The following is a 21,238-nucleotide window of genomic DNA, read 5'->3' on the forward strand; positions in this document are numbered from 1 at the left end:
TGCAACAGCATATTAAAACTGAAAAACTGATCTGACTCTTTAATGTCTTTTGCCTGCTGCACATCACAAGCAATTTTACATTAAGTGCACTACGTGAGCTAATCGTGTACCAGTGTTCCTGTAGCTTAATTATTAGAGCTCAATTGGTAGAGCAGTATGTTAGCTTCGCAAAAGATCATGGGTTTGATCCCCAGAGAAAAAACATACTGATAATTTTTTCAAAAAAAGAACAAATAATGCGTACACTGCATAGAGTGAGCTCGGCACAGTTCAATTGGCACATCGCTTGCAAAACAAAGGTTTTAGGTGATTCCCAGGGAATACACGCCAATAAAATGCGTACCTTAAAAGAGCTGTACTGTAGGTTTGCCAAAAAAATAAAATATAGAAATATAAAAACATTTTTATTGATTTTCATCAGCTCCTAACATTTGCCAGGGCTCAGTTGAGTCTCTATGCTCTGCTCCAGGGATTTTGAGTTAAGCAAGATTGGCTAACTGTGGGCAATATGTTATAATAGATGGATGAAGGGAAGTCAGTTTAAGTAAGCACAGTAGGTAAAGACTTAAGGAAAGGGGGTAAGCATTGGCAAGAGAGTAGCACAAAGCAGCTTCCTACAAAGAGAATCTGATACAGTAAAAGCTCAGCTTCTATTCACTCTGAGCATCTAGTCATTAAATCAACTAACAGTCTATCACCTTCCACTGGGCTTTTAAAAAGCACCAAACTCATTTATTTTTAAACCACACGCAACAGATCATATACAGTATATAGCAGAAAATACATTAGAACCAAACGCACAAACAAAGCTAAGCAATGTGAAATGTCAACAGTATGCACAAATGGATTTAACTGTGCCACAATACGTAATCAGATTCATAAACATCTGTAATAATTGAAATCTTTGCAACTGATCAAATCTTGCAAGGTCAAAGTTAGACTGAACCTCATACATTTCTAACCAAATCATTTGAGCTATGCTACCCCACATTACCCCTTACTTAATGTTAACCAATGTCTGATTTGCGATTATATAAGAGCAGAGAGATTCACAAAGTCTCCTGAATTTTAAAAGAGCAATGGCTGAGGTCCATAAAGCCGACTTCTCTTTACCGTTCGGTCATCTAGTAAAATTTTTTGGGAAAGAAAAGATGAGAAGTTCAGTAAACCTTTTATATCGGTTACTGTTAAAATGAATTTCAGTCAGACTATTCCTCTGCTTCCTTCTTCTCATTATACTGGAAAAAAGAATAAGCTGAGCTGCAGTTAAAAGCTTCTCCACTAACAATGCATGTCAGAATCCCATTACACTCCTTATCACATTAAATTAATGTCTTCCCGGACAAAGCAGAAAGTTGAGAAATCAACACATTCGGGGAAAGAAGACGTTCCAAATGTCCGGGTTTGTACCGAGTGCCCTTTTCCAGAGAGGCCATCTTTCTTTTTGACTTAAGGGGCTTTGTGTTTGATTTTGCAGTATCATCTTCACATTTAAAAGCCTTCTTGAAAAGGAGGTGGATTACATCATCCCACTACAAGGCACGTTTCGGTTCTCCTCTCTGTGGGACGTACACTGAAGTCTCTCACTTAATCATCTTTAATTACAGATCTCTTCAAAGCAGTGTGAAAAATGTCGGGCAAACAAGCAGTTGCTGTTCCTAGCGGACATTCACGGGAAAGGCGACAGGTGGGAAACCCTCTTTGATGTGTGTGTATTTGCCTTGGCATGCTTGCTCTGGTACCAAAGCTCAGTTCCTTTCAATTAAAACCATGAGATCTTGAAGTTCAAGAGGACAAGCTTCAAAGTCTGATAGTCTGCGTGACCTTGTGGAAAATAATTTGAGTAAATCCTGATGAACACAGAGAGTCTCCAGACTGCCGAGTAGAGTTTGGTTAATTTCGTTCACTAATGAGTCTTTACTGTACCTCACTATACTGCTGTACTCGCCCTGTGCAGCCAGACTGGAATAGCACCTCGTCTTAAGAAGGGTTACATAGGGATATGTGAAACTACCCATTTTAAAAGCATAGTAGTCCACTAATTGGTCTTGAGGAAGCCCTTGTTTAATAAGGCTGGTGGCAGAAACACATGACCTTGATCTTGGGGGTTTATATGGGCACATTCTTGCAATCAAAAATAGATAGAGAGAGTAAAACTTTATGGATCAAAATGGAGAGGATGTATACATACAGCAGAGTCCTGAGTCGGGTACCCGCATAAAAACGGGTGGATTGTGACATTTCTAAAATTCACAGGGAGGGATGCGGGCGGATAATTAACTCGGGCGGGTAGTAGTGTGAAATTCCGCAAATGAAAATACGTGCAATATTTGTATGTCTACATTACCATTACACATGCAACAATGATATGACATTTGACCCTTCACCTCACCACCACTGCGACAGAGCGACATTTGTTGATGCTTCTCGTAGCCTAGTTGCAGCTAGCTATTTAATTACCAGTTCAACATGATTGAATAGTTTTCTTAAAATTAAATTAACTTTAAATTAGGTTTTCTTAAAGAAACATTAATTTAATTATGTGCAACCAATGTCCAGAAGTTTTTTTTAAGTGTAATTGCATGGTTTCTTGTCATATAAGTAAAGACTAGGGATTTCACAATATACCAGTGCAAAAAGACCATGATTATTGATATTGTGTTACACATATGATAATATCATAATTCAGCAGCCACAAATATTGCCTTAAGGTTATACAAACTCTCTTTCTGCCTCTATACTTCTGTCTTTCCAGTAAAATAAAAAATGAATAAAACAAAATAAACAATACTTAAAATAAATTTGGCCGATAGTGTTGTCTATTTATGATAGCTTGATATTGTAACAGCTTTATAAGTATTGAATTGTTATTGGCTTTTTTGTAAAAAAAAAAAAAAAATGCAAACCTTCCATAATAAAAAACCTTAATAGATAAAGGGTTATATAAAAACCTATAATGGGTTGTTGTTACTCAACCATTGGTTAAAACCAACCTAATTTTTGTCCAAAACACCCTTAGTTTTCTTAACAGACATAAATTAAAGCATTATTGGAGAGCTAAATTCAGTCATATACTTTGATATAACAATTTCGTTAATAACGTGTAACTGAACTTATCCAATGACTGCAACAATACTTAATTTCAGGTGAATGGCTTTAACGTGCAAAAACGAGCCTACAATGCGCAGTGGAATTCAGCGAACCTAGGTGGCTTTTTCTTGATGTTTCAGCCTGCCTGGTTTTTTTAAACATTCATTTCATTCGTCAAATGCAGCTAACACAAGCTTAGTAATATCGCTGTCACTATTATCATCAAAGCGAACTGCAAAGATAAATCAGACTTTATTAAGAAAACTGAACATCAGGCTGCCCTCCGGGGGCTAATAACTGCAGCAGGAATACGAGACGAGCTCAAGTCAGTCCACTATTGGGGGAGTCCAGTAAGAACAGGGGACAATCCAAAGATAAGAGCAGGTGCGGGGTCAGACAGGCAACATAGAGATCAAAAAAACCATCCATGACCACAGACAGCGCAGAGAGTGACAAACCAGAAAGCATCATCAATGCCAAGAGAGGGCTCAAAATTAACTTTTATTTGGTAGCACTGGTGCTCCCAACTTTAAAGAGTTAGGAGCACCAGCAAAAATGTATGCGCACTCATCCAAAAATTATGAAGCACCACAACTACAATATATAAATTAATAGATTTATTTTATTAAAAATTAAACACCACAACTGGGCTTAACAAATCCAATGGCCAGGATTTGAAATTTGGTCTTTTTTGCTGCATAGATTCCTAAATTAATACCCAAACGTTGTTTAAATAATATAGCAGCAATAATAATTTAACAATACAGGTAACATAATTATGATTACAATAGAAAATCTAGCAAACACGTAAAACACTGATTAATTGTGACATTACAAAAGTGACCCTAATATAGAAGGCTAATATATATTGGTATTGAAAACTGCATTACCAGGATGCTATTACTACTAAATAGGCAATGTTTTTAAAAACATACCATCAGCATTGTCGTGTTCCACCTTAACATGGAATACAAGGTTTGTCGAATGTCCCTCAAGCAGGATGCGCACATATACACTATCAAACACTATTTGATAGACAGGTCAGTGTCTCCATCAATAATGAACACATCTGTCACGACACTTCTTGTGTTTTTGGCACTTTCGCCATGTTTAAACAAGGTCGTTTTACCAACAACCTCTGTTTCACAGGATTTACAGTAAACACAGTAACATCGAGTCATTTTCATAGCTGAGCCACTCGTAATCTTTAAGCCACTCTCTCCGAAAGGTTTAACATTAAGCCTTATTTTCCGGTGGTGAGGTTGCTTTTAAATCCGGACCATCGTTATGAATTAATACAGTAGTAACATTGGCTGTAGGCGGCTCGTTCTCTTCATGCTCGCGGTTCGTTTTTTTCCCCACATTTTCGCGCTTTGCGTACCAATGTAGAACGGCAACAACGAATGATTAACATTCATATTAGCCAATCTGCGCTCTTCATTAAACGCAAAAACTTAATGGTGAAATTTGATTGGTTATGTAGTGTTGGAGAGAACGCTGAACCTGGAACAACACACAGCATACAGAATCTAAATCAAGTCACACCACAACAAAATAGGCAGTCGCAAAAATGATCCCAAATATATTTTAAGGTCGCACAGATTAAATTTCGGTCGAATATGCGACCAAAACAGTCGCAATTTCGAGCCCTGAATGATACACATAAAATAAAACGATCAAATTTATCACTTTCCCAACATTTGGTTCATTATTCTAAAAAAATTGGTAATCAGGCCTACTGTTCATAAAGCAACAACAGTTTCTCTTCTTTTTATGTGAGACATTATAATAAACCTTATTATATTTCTCTTCACATTTAGATTAGATTAGATTAGATTTGTTTATTTAGCCACACGACAATGCCGGTGGAATTTGTTTTCGGTACAGTGTGTTTAAGCTCTACATCATCATACATTACAAACAACAATAGACAGTACACTTCACAACATATAACAATACAAGATACAGTGGGTACATGACCATGCATATTGTATGAAAAAAAAAAAAAAAAAAAAAAAAAAAAAAAAAAAAAAAAAAAAAAAAAAAAAACATTAAAGAGAGTAGTTCAGAGTCCTGATGGCTATGGGGAAAAAGCTGTTTGTGAAGCGTTTGGTCTTGGTAGAGAGTGACCTGTAGCGCCTCCCTGAGGGAAGGAGCTGAAAAAGGTGGTTCGCTGGATGTGAGGGGTCATTGATGATTTTCTTTGCCCGCTTTACAGTCCGATATGTATAGAGGGAATCAACTGAAGACAGTGGTTTCCCTATGATCTTCGATGCTTTGTTGACAGTCTGCTGTAGTTTTTTCTTTGTTTGGCTGTCTGTACTACCATACCATACTGTTATTGATGATGTAATGATGGACTCGATGATTGCGGAATAGAACAGAACAAGGAGCTGATGTCTGACCCGGTATTTTTTGAGCTGTCTGAGAAAGTAAAGTCTTTGTTGAGCCTTTGCAATGATTTGATTAGTGTTAGTTGTCCACTTCAGGTTATTGCTAATGTGTGTTCCTAGGAATTTAAAAGAGTCAGTGATGGTGATTGAATTGCCATTTATTTGTATTGGTGTTTTAGGAAATGGCCCACGTCTAAAATCAACAATGAGTTCCTGGGTTTTGGCTGTGTTGAGCTGGAGGTCATTGTTCGAACACCAATTTACAGCTTGGTCCACCACCATGCGGTACTGTGTTTCATCATTGTCTGAGATGAGGCCTACAATGGTTGTGTCGTCCGCATACTTTATTATTTTCACTGAAGTGTCCATGGATCTAAAATCTGAAGTATAAAGGGAAAAGAGCCAAGGCGAAAGAACACAGCCCTGAGGAGCTCCTGTGCTGAGGGTGAGAGGGTCTGAGGTTATGTTATTAACTTTCACCCTCTGTGATCTATTCCATAGGAAGCTTCTTATCCAGTAGCATATGGCAGGGTCAATGTTCATATCCAGAAGTGTGGTAAAGAGTTTAAATGGGTTAATAGTGTTAAAAGCGGAACTAAAGTCTATGAACAGGATACGTGTATAGGTGTTTGGTGATTCCAGATGTTGCAGGGTATGGTGGAGTGCTATGCTGATTGCATCCTCAACGGACCGGTTGGCTTGGTAGGCGAATTGATACGAGTCCATCTTCAAGGAAGTGCAGGATTTCAAGTATGCCAGAATAATTACGTCTCCGATAACAAAAAAGCAGGGCAACAAACATTTAACTTATCATTTAAAGTAATGCGCTTCTATATTTCCAGTTAATTCAGTGCTTCAACTTATTTTAGTCACTTCGTTTTGCAAAAGCCTGGAGCCAGACGGCAGCCTTGTTTCAGTTTCATTAATAAAGTCTGATTTATCTTCGCAGTTCACTTTTGTGTCTTCTTTTCCCATCATGATAATAGTGACAGTGACCTTACTAGATAGTTTGAGTTGCATTTAAGGAATGAATGTTTAAAATCTCGCAGCTGAAACATCAACCAAGGAAACACCACCTGTGTCGCTGAACTCTACTGCCCTTATTTTTCCCATTTGCGCACTGAAGCTACAGTACTTGAAGCTATATTATTATATTAGGCTTATTAAGATTGTTAGTCAATGTAGTAGTAAAGGTCGCATGTGTATAATGCATGCAATAATAGGCTTATATGTAGCCGTAATAAATATGTGAATAAATAAATGAAAAGGAAAAGGGAATCAGCAATGTTGGGGAAAGTTACTTTTAAAAGTAATGCATTACAATATCAAGTTACTTCCCCAAAAAGTAACTAATTGCGTTACTTAGTTACTTTTCATGAAAAATAATGCTTACGTTACTTTTAAGTTACTTTTAAGTAACTTTTTCTTACTTGGCTGATGCTTGATCTCTTTCAGGCCTTGCAGGTGTTTTTTATGATCGCAAAAATGTCAAGCTCTGGCCTGCAATCTCCGTTTCAGACTCAAACAGACTCAAATATATATATTCTGTATAGGAAACCATGGGTTAGTAAATACATCTTGTTTTTAAGGTGTTAACATATTTTTACTGAAATTTAACTGAATTTATTTGATAAAATAATAAAGAAAATGATTCAAAATCGTTTTACACCGCAAACCATCTAAACAACTATATCACAGGACATAAAGATCTAGATAGATGACTCTACCTCCCAAAAGACCAAACCTGCATACAATGGCCACCCGACACTCAGCACTGTAGGTTAGTGAAATAAATAACTGTCCTTTTTGTCCGGTGTCATCACAACAGGTCAGGCCTGTGAAGTATTCATGAGCAAGCCATGCTCTATTAAGCTGTCAGCTCTCTAAGTGATTAATGAGAGCCGCACATCCTGTGAGAGGGGACGTGAGAGAAAAAATAAACAGAAAATGACAAGCAAACGCATAGGCACAGATGAGCGAGGCCATTGCTGCGCCAGCGCCAAGAGTCATTCTGGGTTCCACCGAAATGTATCGAACTCCTCGAATTGAAGGACGGTGGCCATGGCTCTCAGCACTTCCTATCGAGCGGTCTGCTCAGACGCCCACTCTGCGGTAACATATGCCAGCGAAAGCTGAAGCGTCTATTTCCCACAATGGGCCCCAGCCTCCAGACCTACCATTGAGAAGATGAGTTATTCAATGGTGCGTACTGTATATGTTTGTTCCAGCTCTACAAACACAAGGCCACTACAAGCGCAACATCCTGAATGTGAACCGTCACCGTAGTGTCACTTTTTTATTGACAAATAATACATTTCATTAAAAGCATCACTGATGGCAGCTGTTCAAGCATGAAATTATCATCAAATTATTTCCTCTTAACTTTGCAAACAATTTTGTCAAGCAGACAATTAATTAGCTTACAGCATTTTACATACTGGTTTAATGAGAACAACTTAAGCGTAAAACTGACCTCATTAATCCCAGTTTTGATTAAGGTTTTTGCAACATTTCAGGCCTATCCATCTCATTAACATAACATTTTTAAGTGTTGCTTCACTCAGAAATCTTCCTACAGTGACAGAGCAGTTATTGGGTGTTTTTTTTTAGGATATTCAGGTCCATAGACACAGCTTGGGTCACTTTTTTATACTTTTATGGTTTTAATTGACGTTTTGAGTCTGTTGGCTCAGATAAGCAGTAGCACACCTTTCTTTAACAAGTCATATTATTTGATTAACTGTATGGCTTTATGCATTTAGGAAAATAGTGCATGTTTTTATTTTAAGGGAAAAAAAACATAAATGTGAATGCAATTTAAAATTACTTATTCAATTTTGCCCTCAAGTACCTGACTCCAATTTGGGTATCAAATTTTCACTACATGGACAAACATACTTATTAAGAAAATTATTTTTGCAGTAATTTTTAAACATGCTAACTAGAAATGGATATGACAAATTAAATAAAGCACATTCCTGTAGTATTTATTAAGCATTGCTTGGACATTTTCAAAATACAAATTACAGCGGTACAGAGATCTGCCAGTTTTATGTCAAAACTTATTGTAAGTTTGTGACATTGCTGCTGTAAATAAAAAAATCTTTAGGGACAAATTGGGTCTATTATTAGCCGATTAACAATATAATTTTCCTGTCCATATAAATTTATCTCATAGAAAGTTACTCCACAAAGGAAAACATTTGATTAGTGTTAGTATGGCAGTAAAATTTTATAGGGTACTAAAATCCAAGCTGTCAGTTTTTAGCTGTCCGGCTCAGATCAAACATCAGATATTGACAATAAAGAAAGATCCAAAGCTGAACTTCTTTTAGCCTGGTTCTTAATTACTCATGGCACGAAGCACTTACATTTAAAATTTCTTTAAGCTTACCTCAGACATACAGACAAACTTATGGCCCTATCATTCAGTGCATTGCGAAGCAAGTGTTTTTTGCTGGCTCCAGGATGATAAACAAAGGTCTTCTGAGGGTAATCCGCGCGGTGTTGTTGTAGAAATATCCATATTTAAAACGTTATTAACGTAAATAAATACCTTGCGGTAGCGCCGCCATCTTAGTTGCGTCCGCATTCAGGATGAGAGCTTACGCAGCCTACGGAGTCTACTCTGCTGCTGCTCTGTGCCCCCGCCCTCCGAATTTGTCATACGTCACTAAGAAAAGTGCGTACATTACGCTAATACTCTCTCCTGAATACAGAGGAGTCTAAGATGGCGGCAACTACTGGCAAAAACGTCAGGTTGGAGCCAGGGCGTGCGCAGAAGGAATTGTCCGTTGAGCCCGGAGCCGTGGTATCAAACTTCCGCCCTGATGCACAAACTTCCGCTCCTTAAACATCTCATTTGACTGGCTTGCTAAAATAAGTATGTTAAAAACAACTCATTTTGTTAGTGTGAAATAACACAGAAATCAAATAGTTCCCTCGAAGATCCAAGAGTCCGCTCAGAGAAGCTGTCATAAAATGAAACTTATCACAAAAAATGAACAATTGAAGATGTATCTGCGTGTTAACAACTATCTTAAAGGACGTAAACCATCTTTCGGAACATTTTATTGGAAGTGTAAATTATTTTTTATTTTAAAACCGAGTCAGTTTGCATGGAGAGGGCAGGGTTTATGACTTGTACTGTACTACGACTTCACTTTTCAGGATGTATGAGGCACACCCAGTAAAATCATATGTATGTTAAACAAACAATACACTGATACTCTTACATTGAAAGCTTTTGCTTTTCCCATGTCTATGAAAGCCTCATGATTAGGAGCATCAAAATGTGATTTCAATCATTGATTTCACTTTAAATTTAATCTTTGACATGGCCTTAGTCAATTTTAAAGAAATCAAGGTTATATTTTCACAGAATGTTCTTTTATGTAGACAACAATAAGTCACAAAATGACTTAAGCTTGGTTTTCACAGACTGGGTCACATAATCAACTGATTACTAGTTAATTAACATATCAATGAATTCATTGACTGACAACCCAATTCCTTAATGTGAAAATTTCTTATTGGCTTAACACACTTCTGAACCTGTTGGCAAACCCACATTGGAAGCTCGCCATCTCCCTACAACCCTCAACCCTCTGTGACGTCTTAGTGGGAATTATAGCCGTTTCACTTCAAGGCCTTAAGCTGATTACGGGGAAAGGTACCCACTGTCTGAAGGGCCAATGTGACTTTGTTTGGAACTTCTGGGTAATTTGCAGCATCCTCGCTCCGTGATGGGATGCCGAAATGCTAAACTTTAATCCCTCGCCAGGTTGAACCCAATGCACGTCTAATAGGGAGACTTTGCGAGGGGTTGTCCATCAATTGCCTTTTCTTTCACCAGAGAAGGTTTGATCTAAACCTTCGGGCATTCATTTCCATGAGCATCTCTGTCTCAGCAGATAGGGCTGACATTAGTGGTGGGGTGTGTTTGATGGTGAACGAATGGGACGGCACAGATGATGAATGCCTGAAGGACACAGATGGAAAGAAAGGGATGATCACCACATTCAGAATGATCTAACAGTGCAACACAGTACAGGAGCATGGGTTATTTATTGGAATAAATGTCACTGTCATGAAGCTGTGGAGATGGGAGGTTTTAAAAAGCTAAATAATTGGAATGAAAAACTCGGTATCTGTTTTTGACTTGAATCTATGTTTACAGAGGCATAATGGAAAAGTGTATGCCCATTTAAGTTTATGAGGTGGTTCTCTGTATACAGCAAGCAGCTGTAACAAAATATATATGAAGACATCTGATGCTCGACAGATGCTGGCTGTTCTTCATGTTCAGGAACAAGTGAAGCAGAACGTGTAATTAAAACGTATGTGGATAAAAATATGTTGAATTTTGAGTTTATGGATCTGGTGAGCAACACTTCATATAGATTTATTAAGGCAATGTAGATTTTTAGATTTAGAAGTTTGGAAAATTACATTAAATACATTCAATAAAATTGGTTACTAATTAAATAAACAAATCTGTGACAACGATAATATATATGGTCCTTTGTACAAAAATATTCAGATTTGCCAAATCTTACTGAAATAACATGGATTAGGCACAAACATGTACAAACCCACCACCTACAGTCAGCAAACAGTTTATTATGGGACTCAATAACGTCTTATGTAGGGTCAGGGTGTAGATATTAGAATTAGCTTAACAACAGCAAAATGCGATACTCACAATCGGCCTGAGCACAAATGAGACACGACATGCTGCTGTTGAAAAATGTTAGAAGCCCTGCTACGGCCATGCTGACGTCTGTGTTGGTGGGCCTGAGGTCCAGCGTAGTAAAGCGTGGAAACTGCACTTTCAGTATGTCCTCTGGAGCCACCTTTACATACGGCACCTGTATAGAAACACAGATCAGAAGAGAGAGAATCGGGACTTTGTTTCCAGCACTGTGATGCATGTGAGTCTCGAATGGTGGCGAGACAGAATCTTTGCATTCTCATCAGAATATTTATCTATGTTACGTGTAAAACTAATAAAACCCTTAAAAAAAACCCTCTTTGAATGTAGTTAACAATAAAATAGGCTTTTTTCAGGTTAATTTAAAGGAACAGTATGTAAGAAATTTATATCAATTAATCATAAAATGGCCCTGATATGTCACTAGACATTAAGAAATCATTTTCATTTCAAATAATTATATCACTGACAACAGTGGTCTGGCCAGGATATTGTCATTTAAAAAGTGGAGTTGCAGCCCTCAACTGATGTTTATGTTGTCATTTTGTGTATTGGCCACAGCTGTGTGATTGCAGTACCAGTTTTAGCCACAAGTTTTGTGATTGCAATACCAGTTTTGGCCACAATCCTACATACTGTTCCTTTAATGTTTTTGAAATCTAGAGACAATAGAGAAAGCATTGGCTTGACATGAGTAATGACATGCAAAAGGATGCATTTTTATAAATCAGTTAATCTCTGTGCTGCAGGAATTACTAGTTGGTTAGATCAAATCCGTTTGGAAGTGTTTATTCGAGAAACATGTTCAAAACCAGCTGGAACCTTCGGATAAAAACTGGGAACCTTTTATCAATAAAGTTTAATTTGTTATCATCTGTTCACTACTTTAGTTACATCATCAGGTAATGCACAATAAACTAACATGAACATTTTTTTGGCATTAAAGTCTGACTTTTTCCATGTTTCAGTGCTATAATTGGGCCCCCGGTGCTTCTATCAACGTAGAAAATTTGAAAAAGATCAACCCAGTAACTTAGTTTTGGTAAACCATTCTCTGTAAGCATGTAAAAAAATAGCTCATTGAAATTTGGCTCCCCTGTGATGTCAGAAGGGGATAATACCGCCCCTTAATCTGCATTATCCAACCACAGCACTGCCATTTATTCCAGAGATCAACTCATTTGCATTTAAAAGGACACACCCAAAAACGGCACATTTGTGCTCACACCTACAAAAAAGCAATTTTAACATGTTATAATAAATTATCTATATGATATTTTGAGCTAAATCTTCACATATGTACTCTGGGGACAACAAAGATTTATTTGACATCTTAAAAAGTCTTGAAAAAAATCCCATTTAACTAACATTATAAGATCAATAAATGCTGTAAAATATATTGCTAATTGTTAGCTTCTTTTAGCTAATGCTAAATTAAAGATACAGTAAGTAGAATTTACCCCCATTTAGTGGTGAAATTGTATTTGCATTCAAAGGAATAGTGCTCTCTAGCGACTCGCTTTTTCAAATGCGTGTTGCAACTACGGTAGTCGTTATCGAATCTCCTTGTCCGTTTTAGCTGGTTCACCTGTTCTGAATAAAAAACGTGTTGTGGAAACACGTTGGTAGGCTAGTGCTTTTTGTCCCTCTCTGCTATTACAGTTTATTAATACAGCGGAACGACATGGAAGCCTCCTTGGACTTACCCGTTCAATGTAAGTAAAGGGAAGAAATTCTAAGCTTACAAAGACATTGATTTTGATTAATAAAACACTTAAAATCCTACTTACAGTTACTTTTTTATTTGTGTAATTGTTACCCACAAACTAGATAAATACATTTTCTTCTTTCATTAATTAACTAGTCAGTTGTTGACCATCCTGACCCAGTTACCCAATAAAGGACAAGTGAGATTTGTGTATTCACACAGAGGACACCTGGATCACCTTTGACATGTGGTTGAAGTTAGGAGAAATAATACACTTGTATCAAACAAATCCCAAGCCGCATTGCATCCCTCCACCCCTGGAGACCTCAGTGTTGGTTGCTTTCTAATTTGATGTGTGCTGATGTGTGGGTGTGTCTGGGTTCATGGAAGTGGGTAAGTGCTAGGCTCAGCGGGGCTTGAAGGGGATGCTAGAGGACGAAGGCGAGTTGGATAGGGCCTCTTCATCACAGCAGATTGCCTGTCTGCACCTGGCCATGTGACCATGCAGCGTTCGCGCATGGACTTGTATTCCCGATTGGTTTTCCATCGTTTTCCATCAGGATGTAATGGAGTCCCCACCAGCCTGGATAGATGGGGCACATGAGTTCTCCAGCACTCGGGATTCTTCGAGACAGAGGTTTGCAGGGATGATGGTAATAGGCTTGCTGCAATGGTGAAACTTGCACAAGCCTCTGACCTTCCTGGAGCTGGGAAGATGCTTTGCTATATTTTCAACACTAGGCTCTGGACAACAACTCATCTGTACAACCCCCCCGTGCAACTGTAGCCCATTAAGATACAGGCCAGGTGCATTTTACAATACAGGGAGCTTGCCTCACTTGAGCTTTGAAATATCAATGGAAATGAAAGAAGAATTAACACTGGATAGCATAAAACCCAGAAAGTGAACTGACATAGACCGGCATCTTACTGTCATGGGTTAAATCGTAGTACCAGATCAATTGGTGCGCCCTCCCAAAATGACCAAAAAGATGAGCTTTCATGCAAGTAGACCTTGGTTCAAACCTTGACCGCTTCCAAATTAACCAAGCAATATTGTAATTAAACCTGACAGTCTGTGATCACCAAGTACTTTCATTGTATTGAAAAATGAGCTTTGACTTCTTTGGCATTTCAGAGGAAATGCCAGGATGAGTATGAGGGCAGTTAGATAATGACAGAAGTTTCAGTTTAAGCTGAAGCTGGAAATTGTTTGAACAGATCAAACTTATCACGTCATGTTAGGAATTTTCAATAATATTATGCTACATTATCTCAATTAAACTTTGCATTTAAATTCCACTTGGCTAAAAAAATCTAAGGAAGTAAACGTGCTTCGAAATGGGCATGATGCCTCTGCTACTAAGTTAATTAAACAAAATGCACGTTTGGATTTTTGCAGATGACAGTCAGATTTGATTCCTTGAACTAATTACAAATTCAAAGCGTAGTTCTTGGTAAACAACACAGAAAATGATCTTCTGAGAGGTTTAATGAGCTACTTCATATGAGCACATATGTGAACTGTATCCACCTAGGAGTGGGAGGTATTTAAGGAAACAAAAGGAAGAAGTCAGCTGGGTTCACCATCATTATTATCAAAAAGACATGCTATCACACTGATGTCAAAATCGGACTACATGCTAAAATATACAAAGTGCATGTCTGTGATGGATTGACAGGAAATTAAATATAACACAGAAAGGGGGTTCAGACGCCATTTTTTTGTAGTTAAAATATTCTGCATATGCATCAGAACCAATTCCAGGGCGTGTAAATAGAAAACTTGTCCTAGTGGAGCCAATCTGGGCAACAGTATTGGAATTGTAGGCCAGAGGGAGGGTTGTGTATGAGGGTAATTTCTGCCTGTCCATGTGCTGTCTGCTCCTGCGGGTTGACAGAGTGGCTGTCAGGCCTACAGATGCACCGCTGACAAGCTTTTAATGAGGGACCCAAAAGAGCTCAGGCAAAAAGCCATGCAACGCTGCAGTATGCGATGTCTGGGCCTTACCTTGAATTTAAAGTCCCCCTGTGGTGGAAATCAAGTTTTCATTGTTGTTTATATGCCTCTGTGGTGTTTTTAATATGCTTTAAGACAAACCATGTGCAAATTCACTAGTCAACATCATTGTATGAATGAAACCGGAGTTTTCAAAGACAGACCCAAATCACCTTGGTTTCCTACGTCACAAACATGTAACTAATCACATCATCACAGTTGAACGCGTGGATCAGTAGTTCGAGACATAGATATTATGTATGAATGCCGCACAGACTCGGCGCTGAAGTGCAAGGAATACATTTTATGGGGGGAAGAACGTTCAAAGTCATATTTTATTCAGCCTTTCAAACACAGTGGAGGAGGGACGGGGCAAATGACACACAAACCAACTGCTGCGTCATACGATGACTGATAAACAAAACAGAAGTATCTAGCAACCAAAGTGCTCAGCTGAAGAAAAACTGGCAATGCCCACAGTCGGCGTGCACCTGCTGTTTTCAGATGCGTTTAAATGCTTTGGTGGACATGGGGAATAAATTACCAATATTACTTTAAGTATACAATCATATTAGTTCATGTTAAGTTATATCATAAAAAAACATTACTCACACTAAAATTTGCAATACTTAAGCTTTGCAGAACAAAAGCTGTTTTTTAATGAAATAAATGATTTGAACATCATAGATTAACAAACTGCCTTAAAGTAAATTTCACACAAACACTGTTTTCTCAAACATCTAAAAATAATTCAGACCCTGCTGAAAAACCTTAAGAGCTTTGCTTTTGAACTTGTTAGCTGGTTTCTAGCTGGTCCATCTTGGACTAACAACAAATAAGCTACCAGCTGGTCATACCAGACTAAAGAGGACAAGCTGTTTCTTGGAGCATGCTGGCTAGCTGACCAGCCAAAGACCATTTTAGACCAACAAGAAACCAGGTCCAACATACAACCACACTAAGCTGAATTTTCAGGGTTTAGTTGATGTGGTGCAGTACACAAATCATTCAGTACTTCAATACACTTTCACAATTTGGCCTTTTTTAACAATACTGTACAACTTGTTTAACTGTTCTGTCTGTGAAGTGAAGCTCTTCAACTCCGTTTTACCACAGTAGGCTCTGAACAAAAGCACATTCAGTAGGACGGACGATCTCAGGAGAAAGCTCTGGAGACTTTATGCCATATGGCAAGGTAAAGCATAATGAGATCTTACATCTGTTCCCTTATGTGCCAGAAGAACAAAACTCATGTTTAATAAAAGATCACAGAACTTTTACCAGGGCCGTGGTGTCAAATGATACAGATGGACCCGGTGTTGTATAGTAAAGTCGGCCATATTTGTTCATTGTCACGCTGGAGATCAGTAGCGAACGACAAAGCCACGTTAGGCCGCCCGCAGCGGCTCGTGCAGGTTGTTGGAGGCGGACGTATGCAGAAATCAGTGTCATCACTCAAAGACATGGAGATCAGCCATATGGGATGGCAGAATGGCTGGAGGGGCGTTGTGAATGATTGTGACATCGCACACCTCTCTAATGCGGTGCAATGGACCATGGGAAGTCAGCTGCTTGGGGAAAAACATACACACTCAAACACTAAGTGGAGTAATCATGTTGTGGAGGCTACGTGAGGGCCGCCGATGGTCTCCGGTGGAGAAAGAAACGAGAAGAAAATACCACTGAGACCTTGGGGATAAGCTCAGCATTGACCACAATCTCATCGATCAGCATGCTGGGAAAACAGCGCACCTTCCTCAAGTTCAGGGTCCGGTATTGCAAACATCGCTGCTGGTTGGGGATCTTGTGAAAGACTGAAACGTTTTAAGCTGCGGGTCGTACTTTTTGACAGCGAAGGTGAAGCTGGAAAGGTGAAGCTCTGTTGATTCGCGGCGAACTGTACAAGTGTTGTCAATAAATTTCAAACAACACCAAACAGAGTGGATCCACAGGTGTGCATTCTCTGCTCATACATTAAACCATTGTAAACAAATGCATGGTAAAGCAATGAATCAATCTAGGACTAGTCAAGTGTAGTTAATAAATGCTATAAACTATATTGTTCATTGTTAGTTCATGTTAGCTAATCCGTTTATTAACAAATAATAAAATATTAATGCTAAATGTTAACAAATGCAATCTTATTGTAAAGTGTAATAAAACTTTTTTACCCAACACTAACATAAAGTGTAACATAAAAAGGAAATAATGCCCGACAGGCACTTGTTTTTGTAAACCTGATGAAACTCAAATAATTCGGCTTTGGAGGGCACAGCTGGGGTGTAGAAACCAGATCCATTCACACCTCCTTGATAGTACGGCGCTGCACCACGGATGACCACGAAACAAAGGCAGAATGGAAAACAGGTCCAATGTCTTTAGCATTTATCCATCAAATTAAAAACAAAGGGACGAATTGAATTTGAAAGGCTCCATCAAGCCAGAAGAGGTCTTGAGCGGTACTGTGCTGAAAACAAATCTTTTCAGCATGGAATAAAGAGAAGGATTCAATGGCCGTCGGTGTAAATTCGGGCATGTGGGTGTCCCTCGATGGACCTGCGGCGTGACAGATCAATTGCACGGCAAAAGAGATTTGAGCAGAGGTGCCATCAACAGCTGTGGAAGCCTAATTATCATCAGGTGAATGAGGACGCAGCACCTGCGTTTTGTTTGCACACCGGCTGAAGTGCAGTGGCTGGCTTACCATGACACCATCATCCACTTCAACAACAGGGTCCTACTTCTGAAATCAACACTTTGGAGGAAATGTGTCTTGTTGGAAGGATTTTTTCAGTGCACCTATACACCCATTATAGAGGTGGGAGGTGAAACACAAACACCCGAAAATTCTCAGGGCAGCCGCATATGTCGAAATTTCAGTCAAAACCGTTCAATTTCATCATAAACTAACACAGTCTCACCCCATTTCGTCAATATTTGACGACACTTGACCATTCGTCAATATGTGACGCGGAGGGTATACCTTTCGCGTCATTTTTTGACGAACTGGGGACTTCAATACTATTACGTCCGTTGCATTCTCTTCTCCTATTTTCTTACCAATTTCGTGTCGGTTTAGGGTTAGATTACGCAAAATTAAACCGTGTACGCGAAATTAAACAGTGTACGCGAAATTAAACAGTTGTCACCTGGCGTTGGGGTTAGAAACAGTTGTCACCTGGCGTTGGGGTTAGAGTTAGGTTTGGGTAGGGATGTCATTATGTAAATCTAACCCTAAACCGACGCGAAATTGGTAAGAAAATAGGAGAAGAGAATGCAACGGACGTAATAGTATTGAAGTCCCCAGTTCGTCAAAAAACGAATATTGAATGGTCAAGTGTCGTCAAATATTGACGAAATGGGGTGAGACTGGGTTGAATAAACAATCTGAAAACAGGGCTTTAAGTGTAAAATACCGAACTTGTACTTTAATATCACAGACAATCTCCTCAATTATTAGAAATGACTAGAGGACACCCGGTAATACTAATCCCATGCAAATATGGCTAAGGACTTAAATATAGGAGCCTGATCTCAGCCATGAACAAATGATCCTAGCTGATCTCACTGGAATTCAGATGTACAATATTTTACGAATTGGGTAATTAATGTGTAGTGAATTGTGCAAAAATTATTATTAAAAAAAAACTATAATAAAACTCAACTTCAAACCATGCCCCCATTGTAAGCAAATAGTGCAAACATGTACAAATGTGTTCGTACAATTTATTACAGATAAGCCTCCGTGTAAAATACATCTGAATTGCCATGAGATTGTGTTGGACAACTGCACTCTGGTACTGTGTGAACTTGGCTCAAGTGTCAAAAACTTCTTTGAAACCATCCAACAGACAAGGCCTGTCAAGGGTTGTAGACCATCAAATAGGTTTCGTCATTAGCACTGACAGTATATCACTGAATGTAGAGGGATCAGCAGTGCAGTAGTTACGCATCATTTAGGGCAAAATGTATTTTAAAGTATTCTGCCATTAGGAGTCATTGCGTCATATACCGTCTAAGTTTTCGTAGCTTAATCACCAGGACTGACCTCTCAACCTCTTTCTTTCGGGTTCACCAGCCAGAAACTCTCTACAAACCTGGAGCGATGGCAGATTCGGGTGAATTACATTTACATACATTGACATTCTTAGCAGATGCTTGCTTACTCGAGAGGCTTACAATGCAGCGTACAAATCACATTAACGGCAAGTTACTGGCACGAATCACGTCGCTGGCAATTCTCCAATCGTACAGTTGAATGTGTGCACATGGATTAGTTAAAGAAAAGATAGATAATCAAATAAGTTAGAGCTAAGTTATGCAGGTCTACAAGCAAAATGACAGCATTCAGAATAGCCTGAAACAACATATCAAAAAAGATAAATACAGCTCTGTGGTTTGCTCTGTTGGGTTTGGCTTTTGCCAGTGCTTCTGTGTGTCACCCTGATGTGACCTGCTGGTCATATTTCATTATTCATGCTTGACCATGTGGAGTAATCCTAATTCAATATGCAACATCACTGATAAACTGCAAGACTCCAGCAATTCGAGCTGTGAACCCAGCTAACTGAAAATGCCTCTGTTTTTATATTTTCCTAGTTTTGTTTTATTACAAATGAACAAAAATAAAAAAATAATATTGTTTTGGTATGTGTTATCTTAAACACGTCTCATTTATTTTGCATCATAACATTTATGAGTTTTTAATATTTCCAAAGACATTCTGCTAATTTGAAGCTAAAATCAGGTTTTAAACTTTAACACCACAGAGTATATCATTCAGAATATCAGAAAATATACATTATAAAACAATATAAATATTCAAAGATACTACACTATAAATAATACAAAAATAAACATCCCCACTATGTCACAGAGTAGCCATGAAGAGTAAAAAGGTGATTTGAATATCGGCACATGAATGGCATTTCTAATACAATATTTTTATATTCATGTATTCAGCAAAGGTATCAGATGCCACAGAAAGTTCTGTTTGCATTACACTGGGGTCTCTCTCTCTCTCTCTCTCTCTCTCTCTCCTTCACATAAACCCCTTTGTTATCAAGTTCAAAGGCCTCAGCCCTGTCGTGGTACAAACTAACCATTCATGTTAATGATAAAATTATAGGAACACCTATTTTACTCACGTTTTGTCCTACAATAGTTTTTTCAGTGGCGATTTAACTTGGTCAAGATTTAATTTGCTTAATCAACTAACAACGTACAAAGGCCCCTCCATGGTCCTGGTCAGTTTGTTTAGAGGACACCTGTACTTGACTTACAGGAAACAAATACATTTAAATGTTATATATGGTCAGTGTTCGGTTACTTAAAAAAGGAATTAATTTGTAGTTACTAATTACATCTTCAATCATGTAATTAGATTACTGTACAAAGTACTCTCTCCATGAGGTATTTAATTACATATTACTTTCTAAATCCTATTTAGTAAATGATACAAAGATAGGCTTTCAAACAGCTTGAATAAATCATATAAAAGACATAAATTATTCTGGTGACACTTTTTAAGGTCCAATTAACTAACCATTAACTACTTTTGCCTCAATATTCTGCTAATTACTGCATATTAAGGGGCGTGCACACCAAAGCTTTTACGCATGTGACCGGGGCATGTTTTCAATTGTTTCCAATGGAAGCTCCGTGTTTTTCAAAAAAGCCAACAACTAGCGTTTTTTTTTCCGTGCTGAAAACCGGTTGCGGTTTTTCTGCGATGAGCGACAAGACTTGAAAAATATTCAACTTCGGGTGAATAGCTCCGCTCTTCATTGGTCCTGTCCCAAATGGCACACTCCGGACTTGTGGTCCTCCTCAGAGTCCACACTTTGATGACATCACGTAGTCCAGACTTTAGGGATCCTTAATGCGAGTCCACATGGGTGCAACGGAGTTGTATTTTGGGACAGACTCGAGCGTCACACCGAAAATAGGTAGAGAAGTTGGCCGTCAGTGTGAGCTTCGCTGAAGACCGCATTAAGGAGGCAAAGGAGGCGCTGATGAGCACACTTCAAAGCGTATGACAGATGGGACACCCTACGGACAAGTGGACTAACCGAGCACGCGCAATTTAAAGCCACGAGACCGAAAGTCCACATGAAGTGCGCCATTTGGGACAGGGCCATTGTCAGTTCTCACGTGGCCACCCAATCACAGGGGGGGGGGGGGGGGGGACATACCGCAGCAACCAACCGGTCACAGCTGAAGTATCAAAAGCTACCAAAGCGCTCAGCTGAAGAAAGCTGGCACTCAGCTGAAAAACAGCTGGCATTCAGCGTCCTTCAGGCTTTTTTAGCCGTGTTAAAAAGTTTTGATGTGTA

General features: G+C 38.7%; 1 protein-coding gene across 1 annotated transcript in view; it reads right to left on the reverse strand.

Annotated features, from left to right (window-relative positions):
• Nucleotides 1-21,238, reverse strand: part of grik4 (glutamate receptor, ionotropic, kainate 4) — a 381,199-nt gene that overhangs the window by 110,680 nt on the left and 249,281 nt on the right. The window contains exon 6 of the mRNA XM_065281202.2: nt 11,188-11,353. Within this exon, the coding sequence (XP_065137274.1) occupies nt 11,188-11,353 (166 nt within the window). The remainder of the gene's footprint in view (nt 1-11,187; nt 11,354-21,238) is intronic.

Source organism: Paramisgurnus dabryanus, chromosome 8 (assembly GCF_030506205.2).
Source record: "Paramisgurnus dabryanus chromosome 8, PD_genome_1.1, whole genome shotgun sequence".
Taxonomy (NCBI): domain Eukaryota; kingdom Metazoa; phylum Chordata; class Actinopteri; order Cypriniformes; family Cobitidae; genus Paramisgurnus; species Paramisgurnus dabryanus.